This window comes from Cinclus cinclus, chromosome 22 (assembly GCF_963662255.1).
Source record: "Cinclus cinclus chromosome 22, bCinCin1.1, whole genome shotgun sequence".
Taxonomy (NCBI): domain Eukaryota; kingdom Metazoa; phylum Chordata; class Aves; order Passeriformes; family Cinclidae; genus Cinclus; species Cinclus cinclus.
This window is the reverse complement of record NC_085067.1, coordinates 7680153-7700967: the sequence shown is the minus strand read 5'-3', so window position 1 is coordinate 7700967 and position 20815 is coordinate 7680153. Positions and strand designations below refer to the sequence as shown.

The 20815-nt window shown below is 44.5% G+C and overlaps 1 protein-coding gene across 3 annotated transcripts; it reads right to left on the bottom strand.

Moving 5' to 3' along the window:
• Window positions 1-8939: 8939 nt before the first annotated feature.
• On the bottom strand, window positions 8940-20466 carry EIF4H (eukaryotic translation initiation factor 4H). Of its 3 annotated transcripts, none has more exons than XM_062506999.1 (7): window positions 20375-20466; window positions 14788-14969; window positions 13846-13910; window positions 13638-13737; window positions 12906-12977; window positions 10921-11070; window positions 8940-10799 (listed from the first exon to the last, which is right to left on the bottom strand). In XM_062506999.1, exons 1-7 carry the CDS (start codon window positions 20431-20433, stop codon window positions 10663-10665), a joined length of 765 nt encoding a protein of 254 aa, XP_062362983.1. In that variant the 5' UTR covers window positions 20434-20466; the 3' UTR covers window positions 8940-10662. The 3 variants fall into 3 exon arrangements, with proteins under 3 accessions (XP_062362983.1, XP_062362982.1, XP_062362984.1); XM_062506998.1 differs by having other exon boundaries at window positions 10921-11079; window positions 12912-12977; XM_062507000.1 differs by lacking the exon at window positions 12906-12977 and having other exon boundaries at window positions 10921-11079.
• Between the last annotated feature and the right edge of the window lie 349 nt (window positions 20467-20815).

The window sequence follows — 20815 nt, the reverse complement described above, 5'->3', positions numbered from 1 at the left end:
ATCCAAAGGAAGGAGAGATGGTTTCATCCAGGAAGACTAAAAGGTCTTCTGCTTTTAATTCCACTGAAATGGAGAGCAAGAGGACATGGACACTCGCTGTCCATCTGTCCAAGAGCAGCACAACAAAGTGAGAAAAGCTTTTAAATTGAAATAAGGCAATTCTGGCTTATAAAATGAGTGGATATAAGCTGGATATGCACAGGCTAGAAATAAATTCTAATGGATGGAAAGTCTGGAAGAACTTCCTGAAAGCAGCAGAAGAGGCACAAAGCTCACTAAAAATACCTGCAAGAGCACTTAAAGTGAACTTTATCTTTTTGCTGAGAAACCAGGAGAGTGAGGAATGTGTTGATGTGGCCTCAGCAATGCCTGGTTTTCCATGAGATAATTTCTAAATAAGATATTTAAGCCCTTTGCAGATGTCAAGTCCATGCGAGATAAAGACTAAAATAATGTATTTATATTATGTATTCTATATAGCAATCAAAAAATGCCCAAAAGGCAAATATAAACCAGTCACTTTCTCTCCCCTCCAGAAAGTTTTGTGGTCTGTACCAGTTTGCAGTAAATTAATTCTAATTCAGGCTGGTAGGATGAGTCACTGGTATGAAATATGAAGTGGAGAGTGTATTTAAAGACTCACCATATGAAATTCAGCATACTGACTTGTTGAACAGATGCAATATTCAGCTTGAGTCAATGTCTCTAAAATGTTTAAGAAAAGCAACTCCGCTTTCTGTTTGCCTGTGTGGCACAGATTGCCACAGAAAGTCCCATCAATTCAGAAGTGGAAGTCTCAGACCAAGGAAGCTCCTGTGGCTGGAACCACTTCAATGACCAGCACTGAGCCTTCAGAAAATCTCCTTTCCAGAGGTCTGCACATCTCATTTCCTACCAGATTTATGCCAGTGTCAGTCTTCGTAGGAAAGGTACTGCCATAAAGTCTGGGGTTTTTACAGCTATTGAGGCAGATCAAGCTTTTATGCCAATAGATACATTTCAATAGAACATATGATAAAAGGGGAAAATTAGAACTGGTAAATCCACTTTCACATAGATTATAATTTCGGAAAATGCTTTTAGAAAATCTTGGGTGGAAAATATGGTGCAAAGCCCCCATCACAACAGGCATGGCAGCACAAGAAGATAACTCAGACTTATCTTGTATTTTCAACTCCCCTGTTCCAGGCAGCATTGAAGCCTCACAGCATCATTCACTTCCACGGGGAGCCCAGGGGATGCCATGTTAGCAATACAGGCAACCCCTGTGTAACTACAGACTCCAGAACCACGAAAAGGAGCCAGTCTCATGCAAGATTATCCCAAAATTATCATCTTCTCTAAATTATCTGCCTCATGACCCATATTACACTGATCATTGCTCACAGAAGAGAAAAGTGTTGCAAAACCAAATTTCTTTCTATCTAGAATTAGCTATTTCAAGAACTTACATGCAGTAAAATAAATGCATTCATATCCATGCTGCCAGTCAGCTCTGAAATCAATGGAAAACCCAGGAAGTGTCGTTTGAATCAGCTATTTTTAAGGACTGGGCTTTGGAGGGGGAGCACTGTGGGCTGCAGCAGTCCCAGAAGCTACAGGCGGGAGCCAGAAGGAGGACCATGAAGGGATGAGGGAAGCTCAGCACAGACTGAATCTTCCAGAATATTTTAGAATATGTGAATGCAGAAATAATGTAATTAAACCCACGCTTCCATCAGCAGATGGACGAAGAGATGCAAAGAACAGTACTGTAAAACAGACAAGGCAGGTTGTGTGGGATGGACTCATCTCAGGTCCAGAGGGGTCTAAATGCTGCTGAGAAGACAGAGTTGGTAATTCCTACCTGGTGCTGGTGATGGCCAGGAGCAGCAGTGAGGAGGCAACATCCACTGTGTTGCATTTCAGAGAGGTTTTACAGGGATGACCTTGAACTTCTTTAAAGGGTCTAAAGTGGGATCTCTGAGCTCAGTGAGACACCCCACTGTCCCCACAGGACCCCAAGCACCTCCGGGCACTCCCCTCTCCCCACCCCTCTCTCCATCACCCACCTTACCCTCAGCCTCAGCCGCTCTCCCTGACGTGTCCCAGCTCCTCCAGCACCCAGCTGCTGTGGCTGGAGCTGGTTCCTCCAGGGCTCGTGAGCAGTTGCTGGTTTCCTGTCCCCTGTGAATCACTAACCCCAACATCCGCAGCCTGGCCGGGCAGCTCTCGTGGCTGAGAATGCACAACCCACCCGGGTCACTTGGGCTCCCGTGGGAGAGGAAGGGGCTTGGACAGCGTGGAACCACACACAGCACCGAGCTCACTTCCCTTGAGCTCCAGGTGGTGTCGGTGCCCCAAAAAAGTACAGGCTTCTTTTAGCAAAAAGCTTTCATAGGAATAGCCCCGCGCACTGGAAAATCTCAAAGCAGGCACAGCAAACTGCAAGTCCTCTCTTAGTTTTTATGGAAAAGATGGTAACAAGTTTCAAAGGCACCAAATAACCTGAGGTCACTCTTGCTAATGGCCAAACCTGGAGCTCCTGTCCCAGGCTGTAAGAATAAAACCAGTTCTTATGCTTCAGCACTGGCAGTTCGCACGCAGCAGGCACAATTTCACTGCACTCTTAAAAAAGTAACTCCTCATATTTTTTTGGTGTTGGAATGGACTAAGGAGGGTTCATGAATTCCCTACTGGGAATTTATGTATTTGCTTAAAGCCCTGTCACAGGCCATGAAATAGGGATCCTGCTCCAGCACTAGGGAAGTCTGCACACACACATAAATGTGTACAAGAGCCACGGGGTGCACGAGTCACAACCAGAAACAAAACGTTTCATGCTGCTCTCACTAAGGCTCTACCAAGCCTCTCTTACATGTAAATTGTTCAGTAGAGGGAAATTTCGTTATATTTAAATTAGGGCACTCTGAGGCTACCACAACCAGCCTCCTACACCCATCTCTCTGTGCAAGATGGTGACTCTTCATCATAAAAACGAATAAGGAGCCAACTGGTTACAATTCTTGCAGCTCTGGGGTGAAATCTGGCTATTGAGAAATGTTACTTCGATAAGACAATTATCCACTGTATGTGCAAATAGACTTTCTCTCTTCCGATTCTAACCTGAGATGCAAAAATAATGCACCTTCCAAAGCCATTCCCAGACAAAATCCAGGTGCTGAATCCTATCTTGAAGTCAGTATAACGTGAACCAAAGATAAAAAGAGACAGACTCAGCTTTTAATTGCTCACAAGGTTTCTGGGTGGTCGGTGTGTAAAGGACATTGCAAAATGTGAAATGTTTTTTCACTGCCAAAAGAGTTGTTACAAAATTGACATTTCTAGCAGAGGCCTTAGAGATTCAATAGTTTATTAACAGCTTTCTAGAAGGGTTTTTATGTGTTCAAACATAAGCTGACAGCAGAAGTTTTGCAGAAGAGTTCTTTATAGCAGAACTGATACTCAAAATACGGTGGGGACATTCACAGTTCAACTTTGTACCGAAATCAATTTCATCAGGAACAGCCACTGCTAAAAAGGTGCCACGTTTTTGTTTTCAGGTTCTCTGGCGGGTCTCAGCTTCAAGTATGACTCAGTGCTGTGGTGTGGACATTACCCTGGTTGGCTTGGGCTGCACCTCATGTCAGTCCCCAGACTGTGCCCTGATGGACCACTCAGCCTCTCCAGAGCAGGCAGAAGCTGCTCCTGTGCCCAAGGAACGACACAGCAGAGTCACCCCAGGCTGATGTAACAGCTCTTGGGCAGAGTGATGTCCTTCAAAGGCATCAGTCCTCTGGAGAGGCCAACCACCTTGATCAGAGGGTAATTACTGCAGCAGCACACGCCTCTGTGTGGATCCTACCTCCCCTCCTCACATTTCTCCTAAGAAGGGCTGCATGTAAAGGTTTAGGATGAGTCCTCGCTCCAAGCACTTTCCAGCACAGCCACAGGTTCTGCTCTTCATAAAGCCAGACCAACTCTCCTGTAACACACACAAAATGAGCCCTCAGGCACCAAATCCAGTTTGGGAAACAGGGCTCTATCCCCCTGAAACCCCCCTTATCTGCAACAAATTATAGAAACACCACATTGTAATTTTACCATTCATGTTGTTTTCAAAGCTCACCCATTTCAACTTTGGTTTGTTTTTCCCCCATAACATAGCTCCTACTCCTTCAGGCAGGTTCACCAGTTAACCTAACCCACTTTTTCACCTTTAGATACAAAGCTGAAAAACTGCAGAGAGATCTCTTAGGTCCAGAAAACTCATTAGAACCCATCTTCTACCCTGCTCAGCTTACCTGGGTCCTGGGAAGCCAAATGCCCCGAGGGCTGATTTACATTCTTTCAAATAAAGGTGGGGGCTGCTCAAAGACCAGTTGACTTTGCTTGAATTGGGTGTTGTGACTAACACTGATCAACAGTCAGCAAAGAAACAAGGACTAGAAAACAGGGCATCATCTAAACCCCGTCTGCACAAACACACCCAATGCTGGAAGGTTTGAGAGAGCTCCAGTATGTTCTCCAAGCTCCAACAGGCTCCAAGCTCACCAGCTTTGTAAGTCAAGCATTGCTGTGCACCAGCATCAAGCCCCTCCTGCTTTGGGACAGAATGAGCACATGTCTCATCCCAACCACTGACTGGGATTACAATGCATTTCATTTGTTTAGCAACATTTTCATGGCAGCTCTAACGCAAGCCCCATCCTGGAGCAAATGTTCTGATGTGCTCAAGTAGTGCTGCATAGTTCTGTATACACTCAGAAACTTTTCTCTCTGCTGTAGTGGAATGAGCCTTTCCCCAGGCAAAGGGGAAGTGCTGCCTCCTCCCCTGCCCCAGCTGCAGGTTGGCTCTCTCTGAGCTGAAACTGAAAGTGGCTCCGTTCCTGCCGAAGGAAAATAAATGCTGCTACCACCCAGTGGAAAGTCATCTCACAGCCAGGATGATGCCTGGATGCTTCACAAAACTTTGGCCAAGTAAACTTTGCAAAGACTAATCCCAAACATCCCTATGGTAGAAAGCTTCCTGTTCTTATCCTGCTGACTTCATTCTTGTGGACACAATAATTCTTAAATTTGAAGACAAAAACCTAGAAGGTTTGAATGCTTTTATTTGAATTTTATACAGCAATACAAATTATACAGATTCATTACAGTACAGATTTTGCAGGGGTTTATAGAGGTACTTTGTGAGTTTTTGGTTTATTTAAAAGAAAGAGGCAGATCTTGGGAGCACGGTGACATGAACAAAACAATCTTGTGGCAGGAAGCAAATCCTGACCACAGGGAACACTAACCTGGCTGAAACCTACTGGGCAGAAAGTTGGTGGTAGCATTCCCAGCAATAACATCCCAAAAACATCAACCCTGGGATACTCTAGAGCTTTACACAGGAATTGGTGAGCACACAGGTAAGAGGGTTGCTCCTGTAACAGCACTGGAAGTCCTCAAAGCCCTTGGATGTACTTTGCTGTAGAGGGGACAGAAATGAGGGAAGCTGATGTCACACTGAACCTGCTGTAAAGCAGGTGATGTCATCAACAGAGTCACTGCCACAATGGAAAAGGAAACAGAAAATGCTTCAGATTTAGTCACTCAAACAGGTACAGTGAGATGAGGAACACGACTTCAGACTGAATAACGCTGATGCCAATGTGCCCACCAAGACACCACATGTGCCACCAGAACCTCATGGCTCATCTTGTGTCCATCTCGGGGTCCTGTGAGCAGACACAGGAGAACAGCAGAGCTTCCCTGCAGGCCCTAGTGCACAGGAGAGGGGCTGAACATATAATATCATCAGGGTATTGCTATTACTAGTGTGAATTAGGCTTGAGAGTCAAGTGTCTGGCACTGAAGGATTAAAGCCTTTCAGCAAGCAGGGTCAAAAATATGATTACACCACCCTAAACACTTCCATTCAGTTTGGTTTAATACTGCTACAGCAAGTGCTATCACAAACAACAGAATAAATTACAGATTATATAAATAAAATGTATGCACCAAATAAAAGATGTCTCTCTGCCACTTTTAATATACTTTGTTCCTGCAGTGGGTAAGTGGCATTTAAGAGGAGGGAGTCAACTATTAGATGAGAAAATTCCACTCTCAGCTGGAAATCAAATTCTTTTTCAGTCACAGAAACTCCCCTTTCTAAAAACTTAAGATAAGCAACACCAACTAAATTGCATCCTGAGAATCCATCCCAGGGAAGCCCTTGAGAAGTACAAAGGTAACTGATTCTACACTAGAATATGCTGGAATAGGCAAGAGGCCCCTTTCCTTCAGAGCCTTTGCACTCCACTGGTAGTGACACACAGAAACCATCAGAATGTAAAACATAAACAACACAGATTTCAAGATGCTCAGTGTTAACAGCTCCTCACCCGTGCTCTTGCTGAGAGTGCAAATAACCCCAAGATGGCTTCTGTGCACAGGGAGGGAATGGGGTTGGTACAGAAATCCTGTGACTACGCCTTGGAGCCAACCTGACAGACAGAGTTCGTGTCCAAAACATACCCAGGGGAACAGGGGGTGTCCATCAAAGTCACTCCAAGCAGATTTGTCCAAAGCAGGGAGCAGGACAAGGGCTGCTCTGCAAGCTGCAACATGCCAACTCTGGTTGAAGAGGTTGCACACAGATTCCAAAATTTGCTGGCTTTAGTGCTAAATCTTTCCTACAAAGACAAAGGGTTGCAGTATTACAGAATTTGCTCTAAAATTCTCACAATTTTATCATCTTTCCTGAAGACAAGTCAGCAGCCAGTACTACAGGTAGCAAATGCTCCTACTAAAGTCAGGATTGAAATTATAACAGTATTCATAAGTTAAAAGTATCAGCATCATCCAAAACTGGCCACAATCATCATTAGCCCTGGGACACCTGTAGAACTTCAAAAATTCATAGTCAGCACTAACAATTCTGAATATTGGCAGCACATCTCAGCAGGTGAACAAGTTGTTGCTGCTTTAAGGAAGGCCAGTGAGCCACACTCGAGGGCATGGACCTAATGTGACTCTGCCATCACCAACCCATTATTTGAGTGTGTGAACACTCCTCCACCTCTTTCTTCAGCCATCAGAAAGAACAATCTTGATGGCCACACGTACAAAGAGCCCTCTCAGAAGTTGCTCCAGGCTTGCACAGCCCATCGAGTTGGCAACACACCCGTGCCAGCACTGGGTGCTTGCCCTGAGGACTGGGATGAGCTCTCCCAAGGGCACTCCTAGACTCAGGAGTTCAGTGGGGATTATTTTTTGGTGGTTGACAGCAGAGTTTTGCATCACATTAAATGCTATTGTCCACTGCTGCAGTGTTCAACAGCTCTTCCAGACTCCCACTTTCCCCACTTGCAACCAAAGTGGAGTAACATGGCAAAGCACTTCCTACAGTAGCAAAGCAAACTCAGTTTCAGTTCCAAAACCTGCCTGGTGCCTTCCTGCCTTCAGTTTTGTTTATTTTTCTAAGCTTAAGCTGAAAGAAAGCACTGTACAGCTACCAGAAATAACTCTGTGAGAACATGAATAGTCACAAAGTGAATGATCTGTTTGCTACACTCCTGTGCCTTCTCAGTCTGGGCTTTGCCATGCCAGGCTTAGCTTTAAGCAGCACATAAAGTTAAGCATCACAGGTTAAACCTCAACTGCTCTTCCTGGTAGGATGGGAAGAAAATAACCTTGCTCCTACAAAACTTAATTGCCACATCCATACAGTAAATAGAGTTGTGTTAACTGTTGACAAAAGCTGGTTTGATAAGCTTCTGTATAGGAAAATGTTCATCCACTAAATTTTTGAAGGAGGGAAAGAAAAAGGAGTGGAGGAGTCTGACCCTGAGCCATATGGGAAGCACAGTGTGGAATGCTTCAAATAAATCAGGTAATGCATGAATGTTTGCCTATGAAAAGTGACTTTAAAAGACCCTAAAAAATAATAAAATAATAAAGCAATGACAATGATTTTGGGATCAGGCTGCTTTCACTAGTGGGAAACCCTTAACCAAACCAGCATTAGCAGATACAGAAAAAGACATCTAGAATTAAGGTGGCCCATTTGCCACTTCTCTTACTCATCAGGATTCCTTTTCTCCATGCAGTGATGCAATCCCTGCTTCCAGCAGCACCAGTTTGATAGAGCAGCTGTGGGTAAGTGTGGCAAGAGCTGCAGGGGACCAGCTCTCATCCAGCCCTGCTCTTCCACACTCCTCAGGCTGCCAGGCAGGACAGCCAGGTGCTGGCACACACAGCTCCACTGCAGGACTGGGACTCTGCTCAAGCCATGGTAAGAGCAGGTCTGAAGAGAAGGTGGACTGAGCAGCTGGAAGCAGGAACACTTCCCATCCTTTCAGGCTATGGAAAGCAGTAAAACCAGCAGGGAGGTCAGAGCTCATTTCCTCAATAAAAACATGGCTCTACCTCTTTCAACTTACCCTGCAGTACATTAAAGCACAAACTTCAAAGCCACAGGGCAGCAGCCTCCTTAACCATTATGCCTAGTGGGAAAGAGGTCAGTTGGAAAAGTTTGGAAGAAGATGGGAAAACAGCAGTAGTTGATCCATTTACTGTCTCAGCACAAAGCCCAAATGACACTGCTCAGCACTCACACTGGAGGAACACATCCTGCCCTGTGCCAGCCACAGGGCAGCAGCACTCATCTGGAGGAGCACAGCCCGAGCAGCTTCAAGACCTGCAAACTGCAGAAATTCCAAATCCCACCTGGCAGCCTTAGCAATGCACTCAAGTGACACTGAAGTCACAGGACAAAGAAGTTGGGCTCGTTTCCACACAATTTTTACTCCACTGTTCCAGCACTCTTTAGATTAGATTTATCCCATTTATCTTTTCTTCTTCCCCCCCTTGTTTTGTATCAGAATAGATCTAGGACAAATTAATACAACATTTGAAAACTGAGCGGGGGGGGAAACATAGTAGAGTAGACTCAAATAAAGACCAATGTTAAATATTACTTAATGTTTTCTTTTATTTAAAAGATCATTCACAAAATACCATATCCATAAATTTATTTTGTTATGAAGCAGAATGTGCTAAGTGTTTGGAATTTTTTTTCCTTTGTTTTTACATTTAAAAGTCAACTGTCTTGACTAGAAGTGAGTTTTTATATGGGAATTTGTTCTTAAAATCTTTTCCACATTGAAGATGTAAATAGATCAATTATTCGTTTGGAATACAACCACACAAATGCATGTCTGTCTTAAATTAAGTATTAGTGTTAGACAAATGGTTCTTATCTCAGAAGCAGATTAAGTGAAAGGCAGAAAGAAGGAAAGAGTAGTTCTGTAAATTGCTGGGACTCTGACTTACAATGGGAACCTTAGGGAAGAAATTCATCACTAGCAGTGGTGCTGGTAGTGGGGCAGCCGTGCTTCCAACCTCCTCTTGTAAGTACTCTGGGGTGCTGGCTGGTTTATCTGAAGGCTCTCAGCACTGGCAATATGGGCCCAAACTTTTTCCATACACTGGACATGTCCAAACTTCAGTGTGGTAGAACCAGATTTTAGTTTTAAACATTAATGATTTCTTCTTTTGCTTCAGCCTCCCCTCCCTCCTCCCACACAACAGACAAGAAACATTTCAAGTGAAGAGAGGTGTAGTAACAAGAGACGCTTTTTACCCAAACTTCTACATGAAAATCTACAGCAGAAAGATTTCTACTCTGCCCATTTTCAAGGTATTCTGAAAGCTGAGGTCCTAGAACTGTACCCCACTGGGCAAAGAAATACAGGGGATAGTGACGATCAAATACTGCATGGCAAAGTATACACTCCTTCAACAAAAATAAAAAAGTCAATTTTATTTGTAGAAACTTCATTTAAAAATTTACCAAACATGTAAAACCCAGAAAAGTAAGCAGAAAGAGCCAGTGAGCAGTTGTGCTCAAACAGGCCATGGCTTTGCAGCACTAACCTTGAGCTCAGAGTTGTAGTGGCATCATACCATTTGGAAGTCAAGAGCCAGCAGGAAGAGGCTGCTGACAGAGGCTTTATCCATACTGATTCCACCAGCTATTCACCAGGCTTGTCAGGCAAGGCATCCATTAACTTGATCCCTCCTGGCAACCCATGTGAAAGGGCAGTTGCCCCCCTTAGTTTAATAAGGGGCTCTGCTGTGAACAGTGACTATCACCAATAGTCATAAATGGTATTTCACTACTTGGTTAGAACTGTAAATTTCTGTTCAACTCATCTGGACTCTTCAGTTTTCCTCTTCAGAGCCACAGCAATACAGAACGAGACATGCAAGTCAGAAGAGGAACACTGAGGAAGTAAAAGGAAACAATACAGGGAAATAACTAAGTCTAACCTGTGCTTCTAAAGTAAAACAAACCCAGAAAGGAAGAAGTGAAGCAGCACCTTTGTCCAGAGACCTCCACACTCGTGGAAGCAGCCACACTGCCTTATCTACTGGCAACTGTGCTTCTTGGAAGGAAACAGAAGAGGGAAACTCAGCACAAAGCAGGCACTAGATACAGCAAAGCCAAGAACGTACTAAAAACCACTTGTTAACAGCTGACATGCATTCACAAGCTCTGTGTTTTCGGTTTCAAAGAGGACAAATACCAGATGGCAGGAATGGTAAACTGCAGGGTTGACATTCCAGCAGAGCTAGTCACTCTGTACTGTCTTGCTTTTTCTCCCGCCTCCCCATTCCCTCTCAACCCCAAACTCAGTCGTGTTCTTTTACTACTTCCTCCCGGGGCTTGGCTCCTCCAAAGATCGCAGAGTTTGGATTGGCTACTTGATTGAGGGGAGTATCAACTGTTCGAGGTTTGAGCTGGAGTCGGGGTCGCTGCGCTCTTTCCTCTGAAAGGAAAAACATTCCACTTGTGAGATCTGCCTGTGAAGGGCAGGAGCTTTAATCTGACAACAAAACCAGGAGTCTCCTTTGTGAAGGAAGACCAAATCACACACGGGAGGAGTTTACCTTCTGTTGGCTCTCTAAAGTCCATGGAAGACCCACGAAGGGGAGGCCCATCTCTGAAGCGACCGGTGCCACCACTTCCCATGGAGGCACCTGGTGGCCGCCGGTCTCCAGGGCGGGTTCCTCTACCCCGACCTCCCAAGAAGTCATCATCTTTGAATCCTGAAGATGGAAGACAGTGAATTTAAAGAGCATCTTTCGCAACGTTTTTCATCTAGACTTATCTGGATGACTGGAAAACCTTGCTAGTCACCGCTGTCAGTCCAAGGTGATGCACTGGAGCCTTTGTCTGCAGACAGATTGTTTCACAGAGCTCTAGCACCTTCTGGAGGAGCTGTTTAGGGTCCAATTGAAACCAAGTATACTATGCCAAGTTCAGAAAGTGCTTCATCTACTTAAAGGCTTATTGGAGCGTCAGAGAGTGGGTCAAGTGAGTTTAAAATATGAACCTTGGCTGTAAGTTCAGTTTGTCATTAGCTGACTTGAGAGACAACATTACAAGTACTCAGAGTACTTCCATAGCCAGATCATCACACTGGCTACAACCTTAACATGAAATCTGCAGGAACAGAGCAAATGGGAAAATAGCTGGGGAACAGTGAAATACACTTATAAAGCAGAGTAAAACCCCAGGGCTGTTTAGCTGATCAGGCATTTACTAAACTAATTAAAGGGGGGAAAATCACCATTTAAACTGACTGCATTTCTTCAGTTTATGTATCACCAAAAAAAAAAAAAAACAACAAAAAAAACCCCAAAAAACCAAGAACTATCTGTCACTGACCAGAGTTCCAGTCTGTACCAGTGACTACCCCGACCATCTCTCCCAGCCCCCACTGTCTATACTTCAGTAGGAGGAGGACACTTCAGGCTCTCAGCATATGGGAAAAGAATACACTCATTTTCAGAAGCTGCCTGGAAGAGAAAGTTGTTTGGTTCCCAACAGAGATTTTCCTTTTTGCTTCAGTATTTGTCAGAGTTGTGCCGCTGTACCTTACTTCAGTGCCAAACAAGCCATCTTTAAAGACTTGATCTAGAGCGAGGCTGTACAACCTGAGAAGAAAAGGTTCTGTAGCAGCTAAGACTGAAATGCTAAACTGGCTCACAAAGCACTCATCCAGCATTTAACAGGCTGAAATGCATCCACATTTGGAGAAGCTGCCAAAGAAGGTATGAAGCTGGGACACAGAAGGCTTAGCTCCAAAGGCAGGTTAAGCACAGGACTGCAGCAAGCTCCTCTCTCCAGCATCATGCTCCAATCCATGCTGGGGGCAAGGGCACACTTTGCTTCTCCTACATCGCTCATTCCACTCACACAGAGACCAGACATTGCAAAGTTGTACTTGCCAACATCTCCCCATCAGAAAATGGACCAAACCCATGAGTTCAGAGGACAAAAGCAATTATGTTAATGCCACCCTGCATTCTAATAGATGGAACTGACTGGAAGTTAAGAGCAAACCCAGTGGCCACATCACTACCTTCCACTCAGCAAGCTCCCTCACTTGCTGCAGCTGCATTACCAAAACAGGTCTAAAAGTTCAGGAACATCTTGCATTTACAAGTGCTTTGGAACACTAATCTGATGTTAGAGAAGTCAGTAACTTCAGGGACACACATATAACGGCATCACATCTCCTTGAGAAGATGAAAGCCTCTGCTCTGACAGAGTATCAGGCTTTCTACATATATGTTTCTGCTACTATTCAGGAATTCACTTAGTTGTATGTTTGAGAAATGCTTAAAACAGTCACCCATAGGCTACATCTGGACAAGAACTCTGCCATTTATGGTAGTTTCATAGAATTTTCTATTGAGACACTTTCCTCTCAAAGCAACAGAAGATTCCCCATGAGGAATCCCACCACAACTGCAGGATGTCCAAACTTGGCACACACAGTAGATTCAATCAAACCAGTAATGGTGACAAGTGAAAATGAGAACATTTCAGTGCCTTTTAGGCTTCCTATCTGTATAAGTGTTAATACTGGTACCAGAATTGAAGTCATCTCTGGAATCCCATCCACCTCCTCTGGATTCTCTGGAACCTCCTCCCATTCCTAGGAAAAAAGCCACAATTGTGTTCAAATCTGATGCTGTGGGAAAGACTGAGCAAGGGAACACCAAACCAACGTTTCAGTCCTTCAGTATTCAAACTATGCTGCTGGAAAACCCTTTTCTTTTGGTGCTACCAGGTTCCATCGCACAGGAACAGTCAGTTTAAGTTAACTAAGAATAAGCAGCCAGAAAAGTTTCTTTAATACACATCCAACAGAAACCTCTGGTGAGCCCTGTTCAACCAACCTTCAACTACAGGCAAGAATGTTTTTACACTGGAACAACAGATATACTCCAAAATAAGCACTTATCTACACGTGCTTACTCACTTTCCATACATCATAAAATAGTAGCACATCAGATTGTTGAGCTTATGACTGTCCTCTGCAAGACACAACACATTATTAGGGGTATTGGTCTCACTTCCTGGGTTAGAAGTGACAACACATCCAGCCTTTGGACACAAAGCACAGCTAAATTTCAGACACCTCAGGAACAGCAGCAGCAGCTGGTTAGAAACACATACATATCTACATACAAAACTTCACATTTCAATATTATCTTCACGTTCACTTGCATGCCTTGTCTTAGCATTAATCAGCACCAGAAGCCATAACTATGACCACTATATTTAAGAAGCTACTCAGAAAAATGGAAGTCACCTCTGTCATCAGGCCCGCCACCTTTTCTGAAGCCAAAGCCACCTTTGTCCTGTTTCCTGCCTTCTGCTATGTCCACTCGGAGTGATCGGTCACCCAAAAGCTGTTAAATCAAGGGAAGAATCTGTTCAGGATGTATCACAAAGGCTGCCAAAAAGTTTGAGACCTATGCTTGTCTTTGATTTCACAAATTAATTGCAAATGTACTTACTGCACCATCATATGTAAGAGCTTCCTTGAGTGACTCCACCTCATCAAACTCTACGTAACAAAATCCTGTAAGAAACAAATCTCAAGTTAATAGCACTTTAAAAAGCCTTTGTAAGAGGCTACTCCTGCATGCCTGCTAGTAACTTCATTCTCTTTTAAATATGAGTTGTGATGTGCACATGGCTCAGAAACCAATCACCAACAATGAACACGTTCACCTGCACCTGTTAATGACAGGGCAAATCCTGAAACAGAACTCCGGGCACTCTGTGAATGCCAAGAGCCTAATTCCCTTTTCTACTGAGTTCTCATTATAGATTAGGTCTGATCTATGCCTTCAGACAGTTATTCAGCTGAATATTGATACTTAGTTCCTGCTGTTTTTGAAAAAGAAATTGAAATACTTATGTAGTCAGCAGTGTGATTTTGTGTCATCACATCATTCAGTGGATTTACTCCTTTTCAAAGGCCCTCTGCTATCCAAGGTAAGCCTTTTCCACCACTTAAAGTAATTTATAGATATAGTCCATTTCCATTAGACAATTTCCATAGCAATTGAATTTGCATCCTTTAAGACAGCCTGTTTTCTCCCTGTCTACTAAAAAAAGACAGAGCTGAAGCAGTGGGAGTCTTCTGAAGTAAAGAAATTACCCAATACTTAAGGTCACAGGACTTAAGTGGGTCAGTTCTGCTAGAATTCCTACCAGACAAGGTTTGAGAAAGTTCTCTTATGTCAGGGCAAATACTGACTCCTCACTCAGGTTACTCTGTATCTCAAGATGAAACAGTGACTCTCATTCAAATGATACGTATTAGTGAATAAGAAAACCTGCAGAAGTCAACATAAAAGCAGAGAACTGTGGTTCAGACTGAAATTTCTTTTTAAAGTGACTTTTTCTCCTATAAATTTTTCATCTACCACCAAAGAACTCTGAATACTCACCTTTAAATTTGTCTGTTTCTTTGTCTCTGACTAGTCGTACGCTCCTTATGCTGAGATCCTTGAAAATGGCATCTATGTCTCCTTGGACAGTGTTGAAGGGCAGATTTCCCACATATGCTGTGAAAGGGGGTTCTGTTGGCAGCTCTTTATTTCTGCGGGAACCAAGGCCGCCACCACGAGACCTGTTGGAAAAAGCACAGTGCCTCTGGAACTGCCTCCCAGCACAGCCACAGTGCAGTCCACAGCCCTGCTCAGGTGCTGGGCTTAGCTGCAAGTCAATCTTCCCACAGCTCTGGTTAGTTATCCTGTCCTTTGGCCTGTACCTGCCACCTGAAGTGTTGGTCAACTCCTTTCCAGTATTACCTGATGCAGTACTTCAATGGGAAACTGAATACATCATGAAGTGATGAGTGAACTTCTCAATCCATAATTCACTAAGGAAAGCTACATAAGGTTATCTCTAATGTCCCCTGCTCAAAAACATTACCTCTAAAAAACTAATTAATTTATGGTGACGAAGAAATACTTGTATGGCATAGGTCTGTCAGCTTACCTGGATATTAAGCTGGAGCCAATGCTTTTAACTAAAGAGTGTATTACCAACACCCACACCACAATCACCCAAATTATCTCAGCAACATTTAGCTTAAGAGAAATACCTTCCCCTAAGTCTGAAGCTGTGGCCATAACTGTTGGCTATCTGGACTGAAATGCTTTGAACTGCACACAAAATAAATTTGGTTGAACAAAGGGTTCTGAGGCAGAAAAAAAAAATCATGTGCTGTCTGGATGCTTACTTCTTTTGTCTTGTGAATTACAGAGGTAAACCAGGTTAGTCTCTTCCTCTCTTGTCCCTCAGTACCAGTTAAACTCTTGGCACTGGGTGCTGAGGTGATAAATTGTACCTGCTAAATTCTTTACTGTACTGAGGTAACACATCTGTGTGAATTTTCTGCAGAGCTTAATCTCCAAAAGCCAACTTGAAATTTCTGTACAGAGAGCAAGGTATGTACAAGGCAATCTGAAGTTAAAGTTCCTAGACCTGTAGACTGTAGAGTGGCACTGGCACCAACCCCATTTGTCCCACAAAAGCAATCTCTGACCTTTACCTGAAATATCTACTTACTAACTCTGTCCATCGTCCCTTTATCACCTTCCTTCTACTGGGCTTTGCTTGTGTCTGTTCCCTTTCCTTGAGGCTCCCTCTGCATTTAAAGCCATGGAGGAACACAAGCTGTACCACAGCAGGATTTGCCTATGTGACATGGACCAGTTAAATTGTTGCAGATTCCTTCCTAAAATCCAGAAGGCCAAATAATTTTATAATTTCCTTTTATTCTGCTTGGCAGCATGCAGTCAAAAAATCCATTGGGCAAGCAAGGTACTTCACAGTATTTTTTTTTATTCAAGAATAAATATTTTACTGCTAATGAATCAGACAATGCATTAAGCTTGAGTAAGATTCCTTAACTTTTCCTAGGTGAACCTGTCATTTGTGCCTTATTTAGCAGCTCCATGCAAGAATCATTTGTCACCAACACTACCAACATGCTGCTAAATCTACTTTAATCACAATCTACATATCTTTAATTAGTGTCCACCCAGGTTTGCATTTTAGCATTTTTGACAATATTTCTCATCTGCCTTTGTCTCATTAACAAGTCAAAAAACTCTGGAGAACTAAAGCTGTAATAGTTGTGAATTACTTTAGTCACAAGACTGACTTTTAAGGAGGAACTCCAAGAAAGCTGAGTTGCTGTTCTAAATAATCCCATAATACACAATCAGTTCCATGCCTTTGTCCCCATTTAATATCTACAGCATTAGGAACAGCTATTAACATACCATACATTTAACTTGCATCCAAATAAGAAAGGCTTAATGTTTATGCCCTACAGGAACATCAGAATTGAATTTCAAAGGAGCATTCTCTCCTTACAGGTATCCCCAGGACATTCCCTGAGCTGCCAGTCACCTCACAGGGAGCTGATTTACCCAAAAACCCACCGTGGAGTTGTGTCCTCAGCCTCACCAAGGTGATCTGGACAGATGCAAAGAGCACTTTGCCAAGACAGCAATGAGAAGGACAACAAGGGCTGGAACTACAACTTTCATCAGCAACCTCCACTCAGCTCCATTTGAGCCACTTCTAAAACCACACTGTCAATCCCCAAAAGGATTTTCTGTGCTACAGACAAACCTCCTTTCTACCACAGTGCACCAGAACTTCAAAGACTGCATGTGTGGAAATCCATGCCCTATTGTGCCATCCAGACTGATTTTAAAGTGAGAAAATTAAATATTCTTCTCCAGTTTGAAACTAAGGCTTTGATTATCAAATACATAACAATACCTTTGGTATTTTAGTTTCCATTTGAAGAACGGGAATGAACAATAATTAAGTTTCAGACCAAGTTTCTCATAGAACTCAGGTAGAGCAACACAAAGAGAAACTGTTTCTGTACTTCCCTACATTTTTTCCAACACTGAAACAGTGAAATAAAAGGGCTGACTTCGGTAACCAAACAATGAGAATGACAGAAGATTCTCTCATTTGCAACAAAGCAGGACAAAAGTAAAAAAATAATTGAAAACACATCCGAACTAGGCAAACCAGAGTTCTGAATATCTGCATTTCCCACTCTAAACGTTTGCTTAGGGGCAATTAGGTAATAATTATGTCATCTTACTGTGAGAATCTGAAAGACATGGCTTGATTTCCTTCTCAGAAAACCAAAGGAGAAAGCTGAAGAGGAAAGCTTGCTTCCAACAACACCCCCATAATTAAACTTTGGTGGGCTGAGTTAATGAATTTGGCCATACTGGGTAGAAAATAACTCAACTCCCATTTTAAAGCTATTCTTTTGCAAAGTTTAGTTGTGTCTCCAGAAAAGAAGCTCCGCCAGAAGTTCAAATCAAAGGATATTTTGAAACCCAGTATTTGAGTCAAATGGCCTTTCACTAGAGATTAAAACTCAAGATTTACCTTTTGCACAACACAGAGACAATAGCCTACCTGGGTTCTGACATTAGAGCTTTTCTGGGGCAGCATAAGGATTAGCAGGATGACAGTATCAACCCTCCAAGATCACAACACTAAATTCAAACCCAGCTTATTCAAGCAACCCAGGACACGTCTGGAGCAAGTATCAGATGTCTTCAGCAAAGTGCTTACCCAAGCCCAAAAATTAGGGGGCATCTTCCAATGCTGGATTGGTAAGATGGGATCCAAGCTGCCAGAAGTATAAGGACTAACTCCCCATTTCCACTGAACTGTGCAGCACTTCAGCAGGTGAATCTTAACCTTTAGTAGGGTGCCCAGCACTGCAAGCCACACCTAAATAAACAGCCTGGAAGCAAGTTAGGAGTGATAAACACTCCCTCTCTTTCAACTCTGAGAAGCTCTACAGACAGTTTCAATTTCAATTAGGCCTCAGTATACTTAATGACAGGCTTTCCTGTCAAGTTTTGGGCTCCAAAATACTTTGTAAAAGGCTTATAGTAAGCCTTTTGTCATTTTTGTCAGCATCACATTCTTCACCAGGAATAAAGTGATTTCTGCATCCTCTAAGACTATGATTCAGCTTTTAGTCAGTGTATCACTAAACATCTCAGGTGTAGCAAAAAACCCATCTCATCACACCAGTCATATCCTGATGCTCTTCCACCATTATTTTGATGATGATGAGAAAGAGGCAGATAATTTGTAAGTGTTACATGTTAGGCACTGATTTCCCATCTGTCACACTGAAATCCTGTGTTCACTCACTGAGTACACCAAAGGTTATGCATAATACAATTTCCACAAAAACTACATCTCAGCTGAGTTTACACTATTCCTACAGTCCTAGAGCACCCAAAAGTGAGCAGGAGCCATTTAAAATTAACATGGGATTCTTTAATCAGAACCTTCAAGAACAGTCATACTTTCATGACACTTCATATACTATAGGACTTCATACCATACACACAGACCTGCTGAACTGTGAATTAGCTATCAGTAACTTAAAAGTGATAACAATAAACTAGACAGAAGTATACATTGGACTCCAATATTAGTAGTAGTATCTAATATTAATAGTAGTATCTGATGTTTAGAACGACAGGTAAATCAGAGTACGCACGTTTTCTGATCTGTAAGGACATCTTCTGATTTTCAGAATGCCTTTAGTTTACCAAGCAAAGATTCTTCCCTGACAGCAAATTTAAGTTCTCTTGCAGGAATCTGAACATAAAATAACATTTGAACTGGCATTTTACTGCTTAATAGAATATGCCTACACTGACTAGGATACACTGTGCAGTAATATCTGAGTTTACAACCAGCCAAGTACCACTTTAGACTGCTGGCAAGGTTATTTTATTACAGAATTTAAAAAAAAAAAATGCAAGTGTCTACATCATCTGTTTGCTCTGGGACATCTCTGAATTAGACACAAAGAGCATCACTGCATGAAAATGAGCTTGAAAAGCCTAAAGTGACAGAGTCCTTCCAAAGACAAGAAAAACTTAGTGCTGTTCTAACTCTAGCAGCTCCTCCCTATTGCCTAAAGAGTTTGAAATGAAACCACGTCATTAATCTATGAACAGAAAAGGGCACAAACACCCTGGAAGAATAGATTATACAGTAATACACTTGTGAAGACTTGCTCACAAGGAAATTTATTCCACAGATTTGTGCCTACTATTTTATTTCAGTACACACAGAAACTAGTAATAGCAGCAACCCCTCTCTTCCCCCACCCCCCCGCCCCACACACACACAAAAATCAATTGTTTGATTGCACTTTCCTAACCTGATTCAAGACAAACAGAAGTTCTAATTACCGGTTATTGCCCCTGCAGCTCCTCCCCTAAAAACACTCTTTAGCAAAGAGACAGAGACAAGCCCGATTCCGAAGGATCAGGGATTTGCAGTCAGCACCCGGAGCCCCGGATAAGGCAGGACAGCAGCTCCCAGCGTTACTCGAGCGGAGACACCACAACACCCTCCCATTTCCTCCCGCCGCAGGCACCACAACGCTGCCCGCTCCCGGGGGCGTCTCGTCCCGCCAGCACCGCGGCCTCCTGCCCTGCTCCAGTCCTTCAGGGACGCTCCCTACCCCCATTCCGGTCCGGCCCCGCACAAGCTCCTCACGGCCTTCTTTGGCTCTGGCCCAGCACCTCCCTAAATCCCCCCTCCACTCGCCTCCGGGACGGCGGGAACAGCGACACCCTCTTCCTCCCGCCGCTTCCCGGCGCTCCCGAGCCGTCCGGCCCTGAACCCTGCGGCGCTGGCCGGAGCAGCGCGGGGACGGCCGAGACTCCCCAGCACCCGCAGCCCCACTCCGCCGCACAAAGCGGGTCCGTCACCGCCGGCAAAAAGGCACCTCCCCGCCCTGGAGGAGGGCGGGCGGGGGAACAGAACGAGCCCAAACAGTTCTCAGAGGCAGCGCCCCCATCCCGCAACCCCCGCCCGCCATCCCTGCGGAGCGGGGCGGGCCGGGCCCTGCGGCCGCGCCCCCACTTCGCCCGGCCGGGGCTACTGCTCCCCGCTCCCGTCCCTGCTACGTGGGGAGCCCCGAGTGCTGCCCCCGGCCCCACTTACCCACGGCCGCCGCCGAAGCTGCTGTAGGCCCGGTCGTCGTAGGGATCGAAATCCGCCATCGCCGCCGCGGCCTCGTCCCCGTGCGAGCGTGACAGGACCGCGCCCGAGGACCCCGCAACGCTTATATACGGCGGCGCGCGGGCCGGGGCTGCCCCGCGCAGTGCCTGCCTCCAGCTCCCCGCCCCGATAGGGCTGTCCGCTCTGCTGCCTGCCGGGAGGTGAAGCGCACGGGTCGCTTGCGTCGCTCTGGGACGGGATCTGCCCGGGGATCAGGTCGATGTCTGCTCTGGGATCTGCGCGGGATTCGCCCGCGGCTCTGCCTGAGGATCTGCTCCGGTTCTGCCGGAGGCTGTGCCTGGGATCTGCCCGTGGATGTGCCCGGGATGTGTCGGGGGTCCCCCCGGGGATCTGCCCGGGCTGGGCAGCGGTAGCGCCTCCGGT

What these genes read in the sequence shown, in the direction of transcription:
- EIF4H (XM_062506998.1), bottom strand. Translation starts at nt 20,433, where the DNA reads ATGGCGGATTTCGATCCCTACGACGACCGGGCCTACAGCAGCTTCGGC. An exon ending in TGGCGGGCCTGATGACAGAG is followed by an intron (nt 12,978 to 13,637) that starts GTGACTTCCATT and finishes CTTTTTTCCTAG; the next exon opens with GAATGGGAGGAGGTTCCAGA. An exon ending in CAGAGATGACTTCAATTCTG is followed by an intron (nt 11,080 to 12,911) that starts GTACCAGTATTA and finishes TTCCATCTTCAG; the next exon opens with GATTCAAAGATGATGACTTC.